Below are 16,578 nucleotides of genomic sequence, written 5' to 3' on the forward strand. Positions count from 1 at the left end.
GGACACCCATATCCCACGGGCCTCCTCCCGGCCGCACGACCGCCGACCACCGACCGACCAACACCACACCTCCTCGTTCCACTGCCACGATAGCTATCCCACGTCTTGGGTCTTTCTTCTTCCAAGACTGGGTCACCGTTCAACCTTGTCGCATTGCAGAGTCCGCAAGGCATTCTTGGCTGGAAGCCTATCGCTGCAATCCGTCTTAAGCTTCCCTCTCCTGCTGGAGTATTCGACATCTGCCCTCGGCCCTCCTGGATAGTTCCACCCCTTGGCTCCAGCCATGGCCCTCGAGGCCCCTTTGAGGTCATCAACTGGAAGCTTGCAATTTCCCTTTGCCTACTACCAGAAAGAGATGTCGACGTCTACAGACACCGAGAGCCTGCGTGCTCCCTTCAGGCCAGTGTGAGTTGACATCAAGTCCGCTTATATCAACATGAGCACACCGGCCTCTTACTGACCATATTATTCTAGCTCCTCTCCTCCGAGCACCGATTCATCTTCCCTCCGGCCTGGCTCTATCCATCGCATGACAAGCTCATCCTTCAATGTCATGAGCCCAAGCGATATTGTAGGCCCATCACCAGTTACATCCAATGGCACCGAGACGACCGAAATAGAAGATGACGTTGCAGAGGATATCCATCGAGATACCTCTGACCCAAGGCCCTCACGCCGCTCCGAGGTTCGTCTCCGAGATCCAAACCTCAATGGTTGTCAGACGCTGACTGACTCAATGTAGCTTTTGGTGCTCACTACCAATCTCTCTGAAAACGTGCATCAGACCAGCAACGATGAGGCAGTGTCTGTTATTCATGCACCTGAAAGCTTTGCCAGCTGGGTAAGTGAGATTCAAATGATCGGCAGGGTATCACGTCTAACCCACGGCATAGGTCGCTCCGGCATCAGCGCCAGAGGGGTCGAGTGAAGGGACACCTCTCAAATCCGATGTCGAGAGTTTATCTGCTGCCAATGGCTCCCCCAAGAACTTTTCGCATAGCTCTCCCGATAGCTCTCCCGAGAAGGTATGCTGTACATGACCTGGCTTTGCGATATGCATCTAATTCGTCGTCAGACATCGACGCATCCAGCTCGTCCTCCGATTTCAACCGATGTCAACCCTGTACAGTACAACATAGATAGCGCCACACCACGCGCTCAAGATTTACAGTCCATGTTGGATGAGGGCACGCGGTTACGCTCGAGTAGTACGAGCAGCCTTGAGAGTGGGTTCAGGATGGGTCGTGGCAATGTGCATGGCTAACACTGGTAGAAATCGACGAGCAAACTGAAGCCGAGGGCGACGACGAAGAGTACGAGTCAGACGGCATACTGATGTCTCATCACCAAGATGAGATCGAGACTTTACGAGCTACTCTTGCGGAATGTTGGACTCTATGCAATAGCCTTTCCAAACTGAGCTCGATTCACCGCACCCGTGCCTTCAACAAATCCAGCGCCCCCGACGCACATGAGAAGGCATGGCGAACCTGTTGGAAACTCTGTCAACGACTTTACGAGAATCGAGACGCAGATGCGGGCTCATTCAGTATTAAAATGAACCTCGATCTCCTCCGTGACTTCTGCCAAGCGCTTTTTGACGTGCGGCAACGCGACGACGAGACGGCAGACTCGGTTCTTCGTGTCAGCTTTGAGCTTAACAACCAGTGAGTGGCATGTACCGGAAGTGTGTTCTCTTTCTAACGCTTGGAAAGCCTGTACAGTGCTCAAGATGGCACCCTGCCAGAGGAGTTTAGGGAGCGAACGTTGGACTTTTACATCGCCTTGTGCCACCGACTCATGAAGCAACGCAGCGAATTGTCTGAGGAGACTGACCACTTGCTCGGCGCAAGCTGGTCTCTGGCAGAGATGCTCTTTAACCTTCGGCAGAACAGGCGCGATGGCAGGCCTCCAGATGAAGAGCTGCTGAGCTCTACTGTTCAGGCTTGTTGGGAGCTGTGCGACGTATTCCGTGATAGCTGGGCGCAGATTCGGCCAGACAGATCCGTTTCTCGATCGAGCCAGACCTTCAGTCACCACGCCCCTGAACAGAGCGGTCGGCAAAGCCGTGCGTCGAACCCATCCTCGGTTCCGTCGAAACATGAGAGCGTCAAGAGTGCTCGCCCAGAAGAGAAACCCAGGAAACCACCGGTCGTGCCCGAAACTCCAGTGACCGAGTTTGAGGATACGCCCATCTCCCCTCAGAGCCGTTCACCTACGATGCCCAACATTCTGGTCCTCGGAACCCCCAGCGACAACAGTCGAGGTCGATGGTCCAGCAGCGCTTCCAACCTCTCGAGCTACTCCAAGAGCAGTGTTCGGACGTCGAGCACAGCAACGACAACAGCAACGTCCGAAGACGCCAATGTGACACGCGCGAAGATACTCGTTCTCCGAGCGGCTATGAATCTTGGCTTTAACCGCGATGCCATCACCGATCCAAAGGCTGCCGCCACTGCCTTGCAAAAGTTTGTGCAGGATCTTCCTGCCGGATCCTTTGGGTCTCTTCTCTCCCATTCGGCCTTGCTAGCACAGTATAAGAACTCGGTTCTAATGGACTCGATTATCCCCCGACACCACATGTTGCCATCCCGAGGCAAGCGAGTCACGGCGCAGGAAATGGCCAAAAGTATTCAGATGATGATGAAGAGTTCTCAACGATACGCATACCTGCGCGACCTCTTCCGAATCGTATTCCATTTCCCAATCGAGGAGGTCAATATCCAGCGAAATGTGACCATCAGCGTTTGAGGGACCATGGCCGAGGTTGTGCTCTGATCCCGCAGCTTCGCTGTCGTCGAACTACTGCACTTATATGATGACTGCATTATTTTATTTCTTCTTTCTTTTTGGGGGACTTTTTGATGGAGGCAGAGAGTCATGGCAGGCTGTTGGAGGTTGGTGTTACGGATTTCATCTACTACCTTGCACGAAAAGACATGACGCACAAGAGGAGGAAGTGAGGGATTATTTTGGAGAGATTTACGTGGTGGTCTATTCGTTTCTACATGCACGAGATACCCTTTTGAAAGGCTCTGGCGGGCGCGTTGGTATGGATATGAGGAGGTAGAGGAGGATTGAAGGAGAAGCCGGCAGCTGAAGCCGGAGGCGTCGACCATTTCTGTCATTACGTGGCACACTGAAGGATTTCACATCTCACGAGCACGTTGGATTGGTTCTAGGTTACCTATTTAAATGGGAAGCGATGGAGATTCGCTCAAGAACTAGGTATCCAATTAAGATATCTAACTTTCCTAGTTCTGAATTCCTCTGTGTCCCATCTCAACTCGTACATGTGTTGTGCAACCGACGTCCATAATGGCCCAAGGTTCCTGGGCGAAACAAGTCTCAACGGCGCGGATATTCAGCAGCTCGCAAATCTCCAGAGCAAGTCTCGCTTCATCAACTTGCTGGGTGTTAAGTAAGAGGGTTTCTCACGCAAATCCTATCGTGTTCTCGGGTTCCAAAAATTAAGGGGAAAGTCTTGTCAACGTGGGTAAGTGACATGTGTAGTTATGTATGTTTGAATGAATGCTTAGGAGAGGTCACCGAATCTGTGGTCTCCTCAAACAGTCTGGGGTCGAGAGTGTTCGTGTTAAGGCTCTGGGTCGAGGGTGTTTGGAATGTGCATCCGTAGTCCGCAAGAGACTGCTGGGGTATGGATCGACTGGTAGTTTGTGGCGTCGGAGGTGAGTCTGAGGGCCATTGTTGGGAGTATGCCTGTCGCTTCCCTACGGAATTTGAAAGAACTTGGCGAACTGTGGTGTTGACGTCTTGAGTTAGCTGAGAGGTCAGGGGGGGTTGGTTATCAGCTTGCCGAGCTGTCCTTACGTTTTCACGCCACTCAACCTCATCAGAGGGTATCGTCTGCTGGGGAGCAGCCTCCTCATCGGTTTGAGTGAGTATCAGTCCTGTCTGGACAATCTCAGCAGGTTGAGGGACGTTCTGGGGGACGTCCTCTGTCATGGCTGGCTGAGGCACGGGGGCGTTCTACACCCCGGCCCGGCCGCCTGCGACAACTTGAGCGCCTACAGGTTGAAAGAGTAGTTCATGGCGGTACTGCTGGGTATTGTGAGGCCGATATTGAAGGCCATTGACTGGGCTGGGGAAGAAGCATGGTTGCTGAGGGGACATGATATTCGGCGTGGGTGTGGGTGTGGTCGAAAGGCCGGGGCTCTCTTCGGCCGGTGAAGCAACCCAAGTCTGGCCGAAAGTTGTGCTTATCGGGTAAAAGTTTGTGTTCCATGTAGCCTGCTGTTGCTGGTAAAAGTGTCCAGCCGTGGTTCTGGGGACGTAGCCCCCCTCTTGGGCCTGGTGAGCAGCAGGCAAGCTGGAGGCTGGAGCGGTCGGTGAAAGCACGTAAGCTTGACTGGGGGTCGGTGATGCAATTTCTTCCTTCTTAACAATCGTCTCGGCAACAGTAGAGAGTAGTTCATGACCTTGCTGGGGCAACTTCAGCTGTTGTGGTTCAACTGCTGGGGAGGGGGCAACTTCGGCTGGAGTAACCGGCGCGGTCGCAGTCGGTACTTCACGTCGGGCCCGTTTCTCGGGTCGAGGAGGTCTGAGAGGTCAGTGTCATTGTTCTGTATGAAAGCGAAAGGGTAACTCACTCGGGAGGCTCCGCACGACGGCGCTTCAACTTCTTGCTCGCAGGTCGATTGACCAGAGGAGCCCTACCAAGCACAGACATCGCATTAGCAATGACATTCTCGAGGCAACAGTGCGAGGAAAGGATGCCTCATTGTTTACTTACCCAAAGTCGGGGTCCTTGCCATATTTGTTGCGCAGATAGCGAATCTGATTGTCGGTCAAAGGGCGACCGAAGCGTTGATCGAAAGCGTCCGAGATCTGTTCATTGTAGAGGTCCTGGAGCATGAGCTCCAGGGCAAACTGAATCTCGTTGGCTTGGTAGCTAGGCTTTCCCGTCATTCTTATTGAGGGTTGAAATGGTGGTGGTGAAGGGAATGGTGTTGATGTGTGAGGGGAGGAGGGGAAGTTGTCGGGTTACGCTCTTGAACGCGCTTCACGCTCTCCAAGAGACGACTGGAAGCCGGGGGGGGTTCCTAATGAAGAATGCGACAGTGCATTGAATAGAGGTATTGTTCCTAATCGAGTAACAAATTGAGAAACTGTGATTAAATGCAGGAAATGTTGGAGGGGTGGGTGTATGCGTTGTGTGTGTTATTCACAGTCGATGTGAGTTGGTGATGTTGACTGAGGAAAGAGGAAGAAGCAGGAGAAGAGTGTGCACGAGGGAAGCAGGCGGGGTGTGTTTATTCGTCGAGGCGCTTTGCAACTGTCAACAACTGACAGTGTTTAGCTGCCTTCAGCGCTGCGAGTGGCAGACGATAAGGGCTAGCACGTGAGGCAGTTGGCAGAGGGGTATTGAAAAAAGAGTTGCCGCAGAGATGGTACTCTGAAATAAAAGAGGGTTCAGTTGCTATAAACTGTGCGAGGAGTTTCGGTGGAGGTTGAAAAGAGGAGGCTGAGTGAGGATCCGGAGATGGAGGGAAAACGGGCCTCTTAAGGGTGCATGGGCGTCTTGTGATTGTTCACTCGGCACGCCCTGACTCAACCAAAAACAAGCTTGTCTATTGTTGGTCTCTATAGTCACCTGCGCTTGCTTCTCTGTTTATTCTAAGTCGTCTATGTCTATTTGTCTAAAGTTGGTTGGTAAAGAGTTCCAGGTCATTCCCTCCCTCTCCATGATTCGCATCCAAGGAGCACCTCACTCTCATCACTGTCAACAACACGGTCACGCACCCTACGACGCATCATCGCTAATCACTGTCCGAGGAGATCCTCCACGGCTAAACACGCCCAGCCAGCACCGCACCCTCCCCTCCTCCTCGTCCCCGATCCAGTCATCCTGGCCCGCCAGCTCATCCTCCTCCTCGCAGAACAGCGGAGTTTCCAGGTCCAGCATGGCCTGTCGGAACGACTCAAGCAGCCTCTCCGTCGTCGCGTCTCTTCGCGGCACCATGACCACCGCCCGCGATTCGGAGCCCAGCGCCAGGTTCTGGCAGATGGCCGACGCCAAGAGAGCTGGGTGGTCGTCGTCGTACATGGGGTCAGCCGCGAGAACAATCTAGTCATCAACAGTCAGAGACGTTCGGATCAAGATGAATGTGTCATCATTGAGACAATCTTTAAAAACACGTACCTTGAATTGGTAAGGCTCTCCAAACAGAGTCTGGTCAATCTCATCCTCGCTTCCACCCCAGGTCAAGGGTCCGACGGTGAGTGATCCGCCACGGGACTCGACCAGACTACTGTTCTTGTCCACATTGTCCTTGAGGTTGGGCACGATGTTGGGTAGGTCGCTGAGGGCAACGGGAACCTTCCACAGAGCCGCCGCCGCAAGTCCTAGGAGGCCAGTTCCAGAACCGAGCTCAAGAACATCGGGGGGCGACTGTCCCAGCGTCTCGTCAAACAGTCGGAACAGCGACGTCTCGGCCAGCCGTGGAAGATGCTGCGACAGGACGTAAGAAGAACCCCACGTCTTGAGACCTAGAGAGTCGCCAGTGAGAGCAGGCTCCCGGATGATGAGCTCAAACTCATCCGCAGCCGCCGTCTCAAAGGGCCACCTCCGAATAACCTCACCCATGGCCGTACGTCCACATCGTTCCGACATGCGCTTGCTGGCCTGAGTCCAGAGGTCCTCCTTCTCCTCATCGTCGTCGATCCACGCCAGGGGGCTCTTGATAATGGACGAGAGATAGCGGGTCACCTCGTTCTTGCGCTGGCTCGCGAGTGACTCTTGCTCCTCGATAATCTCTGAGCGGCGACGCTTGTGGTTCCAGATGGGAGGGCTGAGTTCAAGATTCTGCAGCACGACGGCCAGCTCGGCGTAGCTGGGACGCTGCCACATCTGTGGAAAGTCGAGAGGTTCAAGACCCATGGTGGAGTGTCGTCGGGAAGCGGTGATACCAAGTATTTACGGTGTAAGGGGAAGAGAAGGGAAATTTTGCAGTTGTGGCAAAGAGAAAGGACTCAAAGGCAGAGAGGAAGTTGTTCAGAATCGGTTGGACGTGCTCTTATAACAAGAGCACAGTTCAAGCACGCATCTTGGGCAGCAGAAACTTAAGAAGCTTGCTTTTTATCGTTATCAACCTCAACTCACTTGAGTTTTTTAAACAAGTTCACAAGGGGGAGCACGAAAAATCCGGGGGAAAAGGCGCGAAGATGGGAACCGAACCCACTCAGTCATCACCAATTATTGCCTCTCGTGGGACCCATCAACACTAACAATGGCCGGCTAAAAAAATTATTGATAAGAGTCATGATAGGGTGAGAGAAAAAAAAGTAGGTAGCTATGAAATCGCCAAGTCCCGATTCGGCGAGGTCGGTCTGAGGATCCCTTTTTGTCTTACACCGAGGCTGAGCCACAGGAACGTCTGCACTGCCACACAAGCTTCAGCTTCAGTCGGGGATCACCGTCTGACCCACGTGGCTGACAAGGGAAGCTCTCTCTCCCCCCCCCACCCCACTGTATTCCCGATTGGCCAGCCCGTATACCCCTGTTGCCCAACATGCGTGAACTCCCAAAGTCTATCGCAAACCTCAGTCAACTCCAACTCAAAACATCAAAACAAAAAACGCCAGCGATAGAAAGCATAAACAAGCACATCCAGTATCCCTCGCTTTCTTCAGTTTCCTTCTCAACTCCAGAAATACCCAGGGTTAACCTCTTTGCTGAAATTGGCATAACCAACGGCGGCGCGCAGCTCCAACTCTAGCTTCGTAAAAGCATCCCAGTCATTCATGCCTTGGTGAATCATCCCAATCAACGTCTGGCAAGAGACATCGAGGAGGCGCACAGCATTAGCAAAGTGCCCGGGCACATCCTGACTAGGCGAGTAATGCCAACTATATGAGGCCGCAACTTGGCGGCGGTCCCGATCGATAATGTCCCGAAGGTGTGGGCACATATCGGGGTCGAACCGCTCCTGTATCCATAATGTCCACTCGCGCTGGCGGAGTGCTTGGTTGGACATGTCGACTCCTAGACGCTGGCAATGCTGTTGGAACTGCGTGAGCTGTGTCTCGCAGGTATGCCGCGCGCTGGTGAGATGGCCAAGGAGCTCCCTCAAGGCGAATCCGAGAGAGGGAGACTGGCCCTGCCGAGGGGGGACCATTGCACCCCGAACCGTAACATCGTCTCCTCCATTGTTGTCGTGCATATTTTTATCGTCCTTCGGGATTATGCTTGTCCAATGGTGATGATGGTGTGGCATGACTAATAGCTCTATCGACAGCTGCCGTAAGTGATGCAAAGGTGATTCGCTCTGTCAGTTGATGAGAGTATGTGTTGCCAACGGTAGGGATTCGTTCCGGTTGTTGTTTGATTTGGGAGTGAGTTGTCCGTAGGTTCTCTGGGCTATTTAACCACGGCAAAATCATGTCACGTTTCTAGTTGCTTCTTACTCTTTCATTGTTTGTATTCAATAGTACAAAGACTTTTGAGCGATCTCCACATCTGAATAGAGTCATCACATTTCTCTTCTCGCAGTATCGATAAGCTGCAGTAAAGCCCTTTTAATAAACCACCAGGTCATTCAAAACGATAAAGAACACCCACAAAGACGTTTCAACACTTGAACAAGCCATTCATGCAAACATGCAGATCTTTAATCCCCATGTAGCCCAGATGAGCAGCTCGCATCCTCCCACCAAGAAAGCTACCCTAGATCCGCAACTCGCTAATCTTCTTTGAGCCTTGGGTTTGGGGGCCCGTCCCGGATCAGCCCACATCCATCTCCATCCCCATCCCGCGCTTGGCCCGCCCAGAAAAAAACTGGATCGACCCTCGGCCGCCCAACTTGGTAAATGCCAGGGAAATCACGCACCTCAATCACATGCGACTCACGTCATAGTAGCACTGTTCGTCACATCGCTGATGCGACGCCTGTCACAGTCAAGCTCATAGACGACAGCCCAGTCACAACAGGTCCACAGACGACATTCAATTTCAACAGTTTCTGTATTCTCGGCCTTTGCCTAGTCTAGCCGCGTGGCTCATCAGGTGGTATCAAAATAAAGTCAACGCAAATCAAAAGTGCTCTGTACCCGTCCGAGAGCCTCTTGTCCATGCAGTTCCGGTTTTCCCTGGTGCAAATCGCAAAATGTAAAAGCAATTGGTCATCATGCCTTGTGCGCCTTGTAAATCAAAGCCTCCTCCGAAGGCTTCCCTGTTGCATTACCGCCGCCGTCGCCGCCATTCAGCTCCGTTCCGGCCGGCATTCGCTGTAAATTTCATTCTTCATAATCTGGAGCCGGTCCCTCATCTCCATCAAGTGGCCCAGCTTTGTGCTTGGTGGGTTGTCCAACGCCGAAATCTCGTGGTGTAGAGCCTCGTACTTTTCATAGTACACCTTGAATGCCTGTGCCTTCTGCACAAGCTTGTCCGAGAACCGAGAGGATGCTGATCGCTTCGCCGCCGGTGCCTTGCTCAAGCCCTCTGCCTTGCGCTTCTTCGTCACCACGGGTGCGGGTGGTGCCTCGTTCTCAAGGTCTGAAGCATTCGTGGGCGGTGATGACGCCAGAGGGGACGACTTGGTCGGAGACGTGTTCTTGCTCTTCATCGATGTCGACGTGACCGTTCCGCGAGAGTTCTGGCTGGCATCAGATGGGCGGTGCTTGAGTCGAGGACCGGCGAGCGGCTGCTTGGGCTTGATTCGCTTTGAAAGTGGTGTCCCCGAGCTCGAGCTCGAATCATCGTCCTCACGGGCTCGCTTCGTCACTGTCGGCTGCTTCAACGGTTCTCTGACCAAAGGCCGAGGCTTGGCCACCACTGTATCCTTTGTCTTGGCTGCAGGCTTGGACACAGGCTTGGGCAACGGCTTAGCCTTGATGACAGGTGCAGCCTCATCCCCAGAGCTGTCCGAGTTCGAGATGATTGCCTGAGAGAGGACACGGCCTCCGTTGGGCTTGCTCGCTGTTGTTCGGGGCTTGGTAGGCGATGCCTTGGTAGACGGGGCCTTGGAGGATGAAGCTGAAGCCGAGGCTGAGGCCTTGGACTTGGACTTGCCCAAAAGGCGCTTGACCTGAGCCTCCTGTGCACTTGGCTTCTTGGGCTTGGCAGGGAGAGGATTCGATGTGGATCTCGACATGGCCTCTCCTCTAGCCGTAGGTCGGCTTCCATCTAGAGACTCCGCACTGCCTCGCGGTGTGGAGCCACCATCCGCCATTTCGATGGTGATAGCCGGTGTGCTTGCGTTGTTGCCCAAATTGGCCTGCACTCGGCTCAGAGATTTGCCCGTTCCTCGCTCCTCCTTAGGCAGAAGCCTGTCCCACTCTGGTTCAGAGACAGTGACTCTCTGCTTGTCGTACTGCCGGACTGCGTTGTCAATCGCCTTCTGCCGTATCTCTTGGGTATCATAATCGTAATTCCAGACATCGAGTTCCCTCCATTTTAGTTTCTTCAACGCCCACTTCTTGGTATCGTTAAGCAAATCGGCAACCTTTCGGAGGGTCGGTTCACAGTCTTCTTGCTTGCCTGTCCATTTTCCGGCTAGGTATTCGAGGCTGCGCTCTGCCACGGCAAGCTCGTGCACCAACATGGCGCGGTCTCCCTTGGCTCGGTCCTCCTTTTGCGAAGCCGAGGGTGTCATCGAAGGAGAGCCTATCGAAGCTTGGCCAGGGGATTGAGGGATAGACCGTGGAGTCGAGCCGTATCCGGCAAATAGCTTGCTCTTGACCTTGATGGAGCCTTTCTTCGCCGGCAGGCTGTCAACCATGCGAGCCCTTCAACAAACGTTAGTATGATCAACCCAAACTGAGAACCAAGTGAGACCGACTTCTCGCGAGAAGCAGCATGAGCCGCGAGGCCATTCTGGAGAGCCTCGATGTCAGAGTCCAACCCCGAAGACGCGGTGCTCTTGCTGGATTTGGTGGTCTTGGGCTTGGCGTCGATGTTCTTCTCGACCTGAGCCTTGTTTGACGATGTGGCGCCCCTGGGCTTCTGGAAAAGGGAACCGGGGTGCGGGATCTTCTCGGCGGTTCGTGTCGATTCAAATGGTCTTGTGAGGTAGAGGTCGTATGGGTGCGAGTCGGGAGGAGGAGCGATGATGTGCGAGTTGGAGCCGTAGATGAGAGTCTAGCACAAGAGTCGAGGATTAGCGACGACGATGCAAAGGGCACATCACCATATACGCGTGCCCAATACAGACAGCGACTGGTACAAGGCATCGTGTTGCTGTACTTACCGGCTTGGACCCGAGGGAAAGGTTAATGCTCTCGCCGTTTTGGAATGATTTTATCATGTCCTCAATGACGAAGTCGCTCAGGGTGAGGGCGAAGGCTTGCGACGGCAGGGTGGCATCCTTGCCAGTCGAGCCCTCCAGCTGGAGCCCGCTTTCGGGAACCTTGAGCGAGTTCATGCTGGAGGATATCACGAGCCTGGGCAGGCCGTGGAGTGGGAAATGACGCGGATGTGTATGTTGTGTCGATCAGTCGAGGCGGAAGGTTGAGATGGGAACGCGGGATCGAGCCGTGAAGGTTGGAGGCGGAGCTGAGAGAAGAGCGCGGTCGGAGTGTGTAGGTTTCGTTAATGTATGCAGGCGGATTCGAAGTAAGGTGAAGAGCGTAGTCACATTGTCATCCAACAAGGTGAGCCGAGAGTGAGGCCGCTGTTGTGATGACTTGGTTGGGCGTACGGGAACCAAAGGCTGGGGGCCCTTCTCCGATACAGCAGCAACAGCCTTGTCTGATTCAGGAGGACAAAGGAGAGGCGCCGGGCGTTTGTCACTGACGGGAACAATGGACAACGCCGCAAGCGCAAAGAAGCTCCAGCACCCTCTGGGAATTGCAACTCTCGTCGAGGAGCAAGAGAGGAGTGAGAGAGAAAGTTGATGGAGGTTTGGAGGAGAGCGGAGACGATGGATGGGGGAACGGGAGCGGCAGCGGCGAAAGAGCGAGACGAGGGTGTACCAAGGTACTGCGCGCAGATGGGAGGGAAGGAAGTTGGGGAGGTACCTACCGTACCGTACCGTACCGGACCCGTGCCTGCCTGCAGTGTGGTGCTGTGCAGTGCCCAGTGCCTACCACTTCCATCAGTGACGGGCGGGAGTGGGCGTGGACGTGGGCGTGGGCAAGGGCCATTGGGGCGGCCAAACAGGGAAGTCGACCGGGGGAAGGAGGCGCCCAAGGCCGGGCTAGCACAACACGACACAGCGCAGCAAAGCCCAGCACAGCACAGCACAGTACTCCAAACCTGGAACAGTACAAACCCAGCATAACCCAGCGAGCGACATTAAACAGCACCAGCGTCAAGGGATGCAGTCTCCCCGGGTGCGCCAAGCCGCCCGCACGGTACACTACGGAGACTCGTCCGGGGAGGGGGGTACATGACGCTACTCGCAGCTTTACTGGGTCGGACGGGCAGCGTAGCACTGTCAGTGCCCTGGCCAGGAAGCACGTCAGGCCCTCAGCCCGCTGTCGATCACGAATTTACAGGCAAGCCTCCAGCACCCTTCACTGACTCAATGTATAACACAAGTACTCAGCTTCGCTAGCGTACATGGGGCCGTGGCTGCGGTGGCGTGCGTCGTGGTGGTGCGTGTGGAAGAGTCAACCGGCCAAGGTCCCCCTTTGGGTACAGCCAAAGTATCGGCTTTCAGCTCCCAGCGCCTGGAGGCGCCTGAAAACCCCCTGTGGCGGCCTCAAGAAACGGCGAGCTACTGTCCAGACACTTCAGCTTTCAACCTGGATACAGACGTGCAAAGTATCTGAGGGTGCTCCACAGCAACGGAGGTCAAGTGGTGGATGCATGCAAGGCGTTGGGCTAGTCGAGTACCACATCCCAGAAGAAGCCAAAGGGTTCCTCCCGTCCCGTTCGCCGGGCCTCTCTGGGTCAAGGTCATCCGCTTGAGCCATTATATCTTGCAGTCACCGGTGATGGCTCTGTCGACGACGAGAACCGACCAAATACCTCAGAAAACAACAATGGTCGGATTGTCGCGTCTCCCCTTGTCACCGTGACGGTTCCCGCACCCCAATTGGCCGTCAGGTCGCCAGCCCAGGACGGGACATGACGGGGCTGGATCCAGCAGGCAGGTTGAGCTACCATTTTAGCGAGCGAACGACCCATCATGGGGGCCATGGCGAGACATCCAGGGCTCGGAATGGAGGCTACGGCGGATCTGTCATCCGGCCGGGGTCGGTCGTGGCCGCTTGCTGGTCGCCCTTTCAACTGCTCATGCTCAGGCCGCTTCCGAAAAGGGCTGGCCGGGCAGTCGGTCAACCCTCATTGAGATGGATGAAAAAAGGGCTTTGTCTAATCAGCTCGAGGGATTGGATGAAACACCACAAGGCGAAACAGAAGCCTCAGGGACATGCCGACAGCACGGCTCACGACAATGTTCCCCTTTCCCACCTCATATAACGTCTCCCTTTTTCCCCTTCGAGAAATGAACTTCTAGACGCTACGCCCAATCTCATCTTCTTTGTTATGCCTGCAACGGCAATAGCGCGTACCCAAATCCCCATATCCCAGCACCCCCGGCCGCCGCTTCCAATCCGCCGGCAACGGATCCATGACCCTCTTTGCCCTTTTGACTGTTGACAGTGGAGCTGCCGACTCTATTTACAGGCCCGCCTGACTGTTTGTTTTGTTATTGCGGTTGCGGTGGTGGTGAGTTGGGCTGGCGGATTGTTAAGCAACTCCAACCTCTACGACTTTGGCCGTGTTGCCTCTGTCGTCGGCTGCTTGCCTGATTATGGAAGCGGTAAAACGTCGAGAAGGGTCTATGGATCCCTGTCGCTTGCTGGACTGGACTGGGCTGGATTGTCCCCCAGCCGAACAGGGCGAGGCTGAGTCCCAGATTTCTTCTGCGCATCTCGCTGCTGCACTCGACGTTCCTACGTGGGAGATGCGAGGTACGGAGACGCTGCCACATGGCGACCGAGGACGTGGAGGATCCGATGATTGGCGACGCTCGGCGGTGAATCTGGGCCGAATGATATGACTCCCCAGTTCACACTCCACCATTGAGTCTTGTTGTCTCTATCTTTTGACAGAGAGGCATTGGATAAAAATACAATTCCGAACACACGCACAGGCAAAAGGTCCCTCTCGTCTTCTTCGTACCACGTCGCAGAGGCCGTGCTGACCAAGGGTTCTGCGCCTTGGAGGGCATGTCTTGCTCGAGCGACAGCCATCTCGGCGGCACGTCCGTGACCTGTCGTCAGCTCAGAACGGCTCAGCATGCGACCACCTCCGAGGCGGGTTTTCCGATGGCCGGAGCTGATTGGAGAGGGCGCAGGAGGGCCATGTTCCAGGTACCTGTCCTGTGTCTTGGGCCCTGACTGAGGCCTGGCTGCTTTTACCGGCGAGCTGCTTGAAGGGCTAGATCCATCGGCCAGGGTTGCATAAAAAAAATCGAGCCCAAGTGAGTTTATGTGGCGTGCAGATGCACATCGGACGGTCCGTTTTCCAAGGCATAATAAACTGCGCAGCATATGGCTGAGCTCCGTTTCTGCGTTGTCAGTCAGCATTGTGACGCAGACCGATGAGGCATCCATTGAAGATGCTCCTGGTACCTAACACTTGTGTATGGCAGGCGATGATCCTATCCACACATTCAGCAGAGGCGAATCGATTTGTTGAGGCTCAGTGTCTGCGTTCACGTCATCTATCCCCATTGACAATCATACACTGCTACCCCAACTCAACTGGCGCGAGCGCGGTCGGGACCTTGCAGACAATAGCTGGACCAAGTAATGGTTGCCGATCATTCTCTGGTGGAGCAGGGTTTCAACTGCTGAAGGATAGCACGAATACCAGATTCTGCAGGCCGCTGGAGAACGACATGTTTCAGACGAGACCGATACACCAAGACAGACAGTGCAGCGGCCGGATCGTTGTGGTGCATCCAGGCCGAATGCGGGTGATGGATGGTTCTCGAGCCTGATTAACTGGTCATGTCGCTGAACCCTACATAAATTGCCTGCAGTGACCTTGGCATTCCGGATATATTGGACTCGCCTCGTTGTCGAGGTTTACATAAATCGAAATCGGGCAGTGAGATATTCACATGGTCTATCTCTCCACAGTGCCGCGGTGGAACAAGCTCTGACGAGAGGCTGGCTGGGTACACGGCTGGACTAAGGGATCATCCAATCACAGCATGATTTCGTCAATGATAGAGTCCCTAAGAGAGGAATTCCAGCCGTTCTCTCCAAGACATGGCTGACCTGACCCGGAGCGGCAAATGCAACGGCCAACAGGGACCGCTCCTAGCCGGAAGGCATCGAGGGAGCTCCCGCGATTCCGCTCTGTGGATGCGGGGGAGGCGAACACCAAGAAACGAAAGCTTCGGAGCTCTCAACCGAGCAAAAACAAGGACGGAAACAAACAACTTTGGTCTCCGATATCCTCCGGCGAGCGATGATGCCGCATGATGCCGAATGGATGGATGGATGCCCTTCTGCTCGATTTGATGCCCCGCCCCCGCAACGCCGGCTTTCCTTGAACTCCACCGAGGCCGGAGAAGTCTCCTCGGGATAGGATAGTCATGATGGTGGACGAATCCTCATGTTTATGATTCACGATGACAATGCTTCTGACCTGCTTGGGGGAGCATTTCCAGGCTAGCCTCTTCTTCAAGCGTCGCTCTTGGAAGAGCGTGGCTCAGCTTTGGCCTGATCGATCATCGTATTGCTGCCAAAGCGGCATGTTTTCCCCCTACCAGACATGTCACAACACCCAAGCACCAATTGCTTTCCTCGCTCAAATACGAGATTGTCGAGTATTACGACTGTTGAGAATTTAGAGTTGGAAAGCCGCAACGTCTCGCTTGGTCCTCTTGAGCCTAAACGCATCTCAACCGTCAGGTCAGAGCTCACCCCAAAACGTTGCACAAATTTTTGCTTTCCTGCAAAAGCAGCGACGGCGCCAGGCCTCTTGCGGAAACGTCCCAAGAGCTCGTGGCACTCCGCCAGTCCGCGAATAGAACCAGCAGCAGCAGGCGAGCGGTGCCTGGGGGCAGGGATGAGCCCGCCGGGGCAGTTGGGCCCTGGTCGGCGGAAGACCCCTGGCTCGACATGGGGCGGGAGGTACATCCATCCCATCCCAAACAGCAACGGGGGCGTGGGAGTACTCGCCGCCTCACTCGAGCTCTCAGCGGCGGTATGCAGGGCTCTGTCTTGGTGAAGCAGCAAGTTGACCTGCTGCTCTCTGACATCACCGCTGTGGTTGGCCTGGGGTTCACACAGCTCCCAATACGGTAGGATATCAAGGCAAGGCTGCCGCGTAGCGCCTACTGAGGCCCAATGCCACGACGGTTGAGAAGAGAGGAAACTGGTCAGGTGGGCAAGCTTCGCTTCACCGGTCATGGAGCGTTTGGATCTCAGTCGGTGAAACCACCCGAGACAACATCGTCGCTCGAGGTGCCATCGCCTCTGGATCTCTCAGACCGCTGTGCGCTCCCGAGCCAGGTAGGTAGCTGGGTACGCATCAGCCGCCCGGCAGACACCGCTACGATACCAATACCCATCTTTCTTGGAACCGAGAGGACCTACTCATTGACAGACAACCGGGGGGAAGCGACGCATATGTGTATGACACCAGATCTGGGC

General features: G+C 54.7%; 4 protein-coding genes across 4 annotated transcripts; 1 reads left to right on the forward strand and 3 right to left on the reverse strand.

Annotated features, from left to right (window-relative positions):
* Positions 1-283: 283 nt before the first annotated feature.
* Positions 284-2,751, forward strand: LRP88_08757 (uncharacterized protein; the record flags this gene model as incomplete). The annotated part of the gene is made up of 7 exons (XM_083245257.1): positions 284-405; positions 475-685; positions 743-841; positions 894-1,025; positions 1,076-1,226; positions 1,274-1,667; positions 1,716-2,751. 7 exons carry the CDS (start codon positions 284-286, stop codon positions 2,749-2,751), a joined length of 2,145 nt encoding a protein of 714 aa, XP_083099751.1.
* A 980-nt stretch (positions 2,752-3,731) lies between these two features.
* Positions 3,732-4,929, reverse strand: LRP88_08758 (uncharacterized protein; the record flags this gene model as incomplete). Its single annotated transcript, XM_083245258.1, has 5 exons — positions 3,732-3,758; positions 3,832-3,972; positions 4,033-4,561; positions 4,611-4,673; positions 4,754-4,929. The coding sequence occupies 5 exons, from the start codon at positions 4,927-4,929 to the stop codon at positions 3,732-3,734; spliced, it is 936 nt and encodes a 311-aa protein (XP_083099752.1).
* An 835-nt stretch (positions 4,930-5,764) lies between these two features.
* LRP88_08759 (putative methyltransferase-domain-containing protein) lies at positions 5,765-6,901 on the reverse strand (the record flags this gene model as incomplete). Its single annotated transcript, XM_083245259.1, has 2 exons — positions 5,765-6,088; positions 6,164-6,901. The coding sequence occupies 2 exons, from the start codon at positions 6,899-6,901 to the stop codon at positions 5,765-5,767; spliced, it is 1,062 nt and encodes a 353-aa protein (XP_083099753.1).
* Positions 6,902-9,221: 2,320 nt separating this feature from the next.
* Positions 9,222-11,381, reverse strand: LRP88_08760 (uncharacterized protein; the record flags this gene model as incomplete). The annotated part of the gene is made up of 3 exons (XM_083245260.1): positions 9,222-10,746; positions 10,800-11,098; positions 11,208-11,381. The coding sequence occupies 3 exons, from the start codon at positions 11,379-11,381 to the stop codon at positions 9,222-9,224; spliced, it is 1,998 nt and encodes a 665-aa protein (XP_083099754.1).
* Between the last annotated feature and the right edge of the window lie 5,197 nt (positions 11,382-16,578).

Source organism: Fusarium phalaenopsidis (assembly GCF_050370095.1).
Source record: "Fusarium phalaenopsidis strain FUZ10S chromosome Unknown contig_32302, whole genome shotgun sequence".
Lineage (NCBI taxonomy): Eukaryota > Fungi > Ascomycota > Sordariomycetes > Hypocreales > Nectriaceae > Fusarium > Fusarium phalaenopsidis.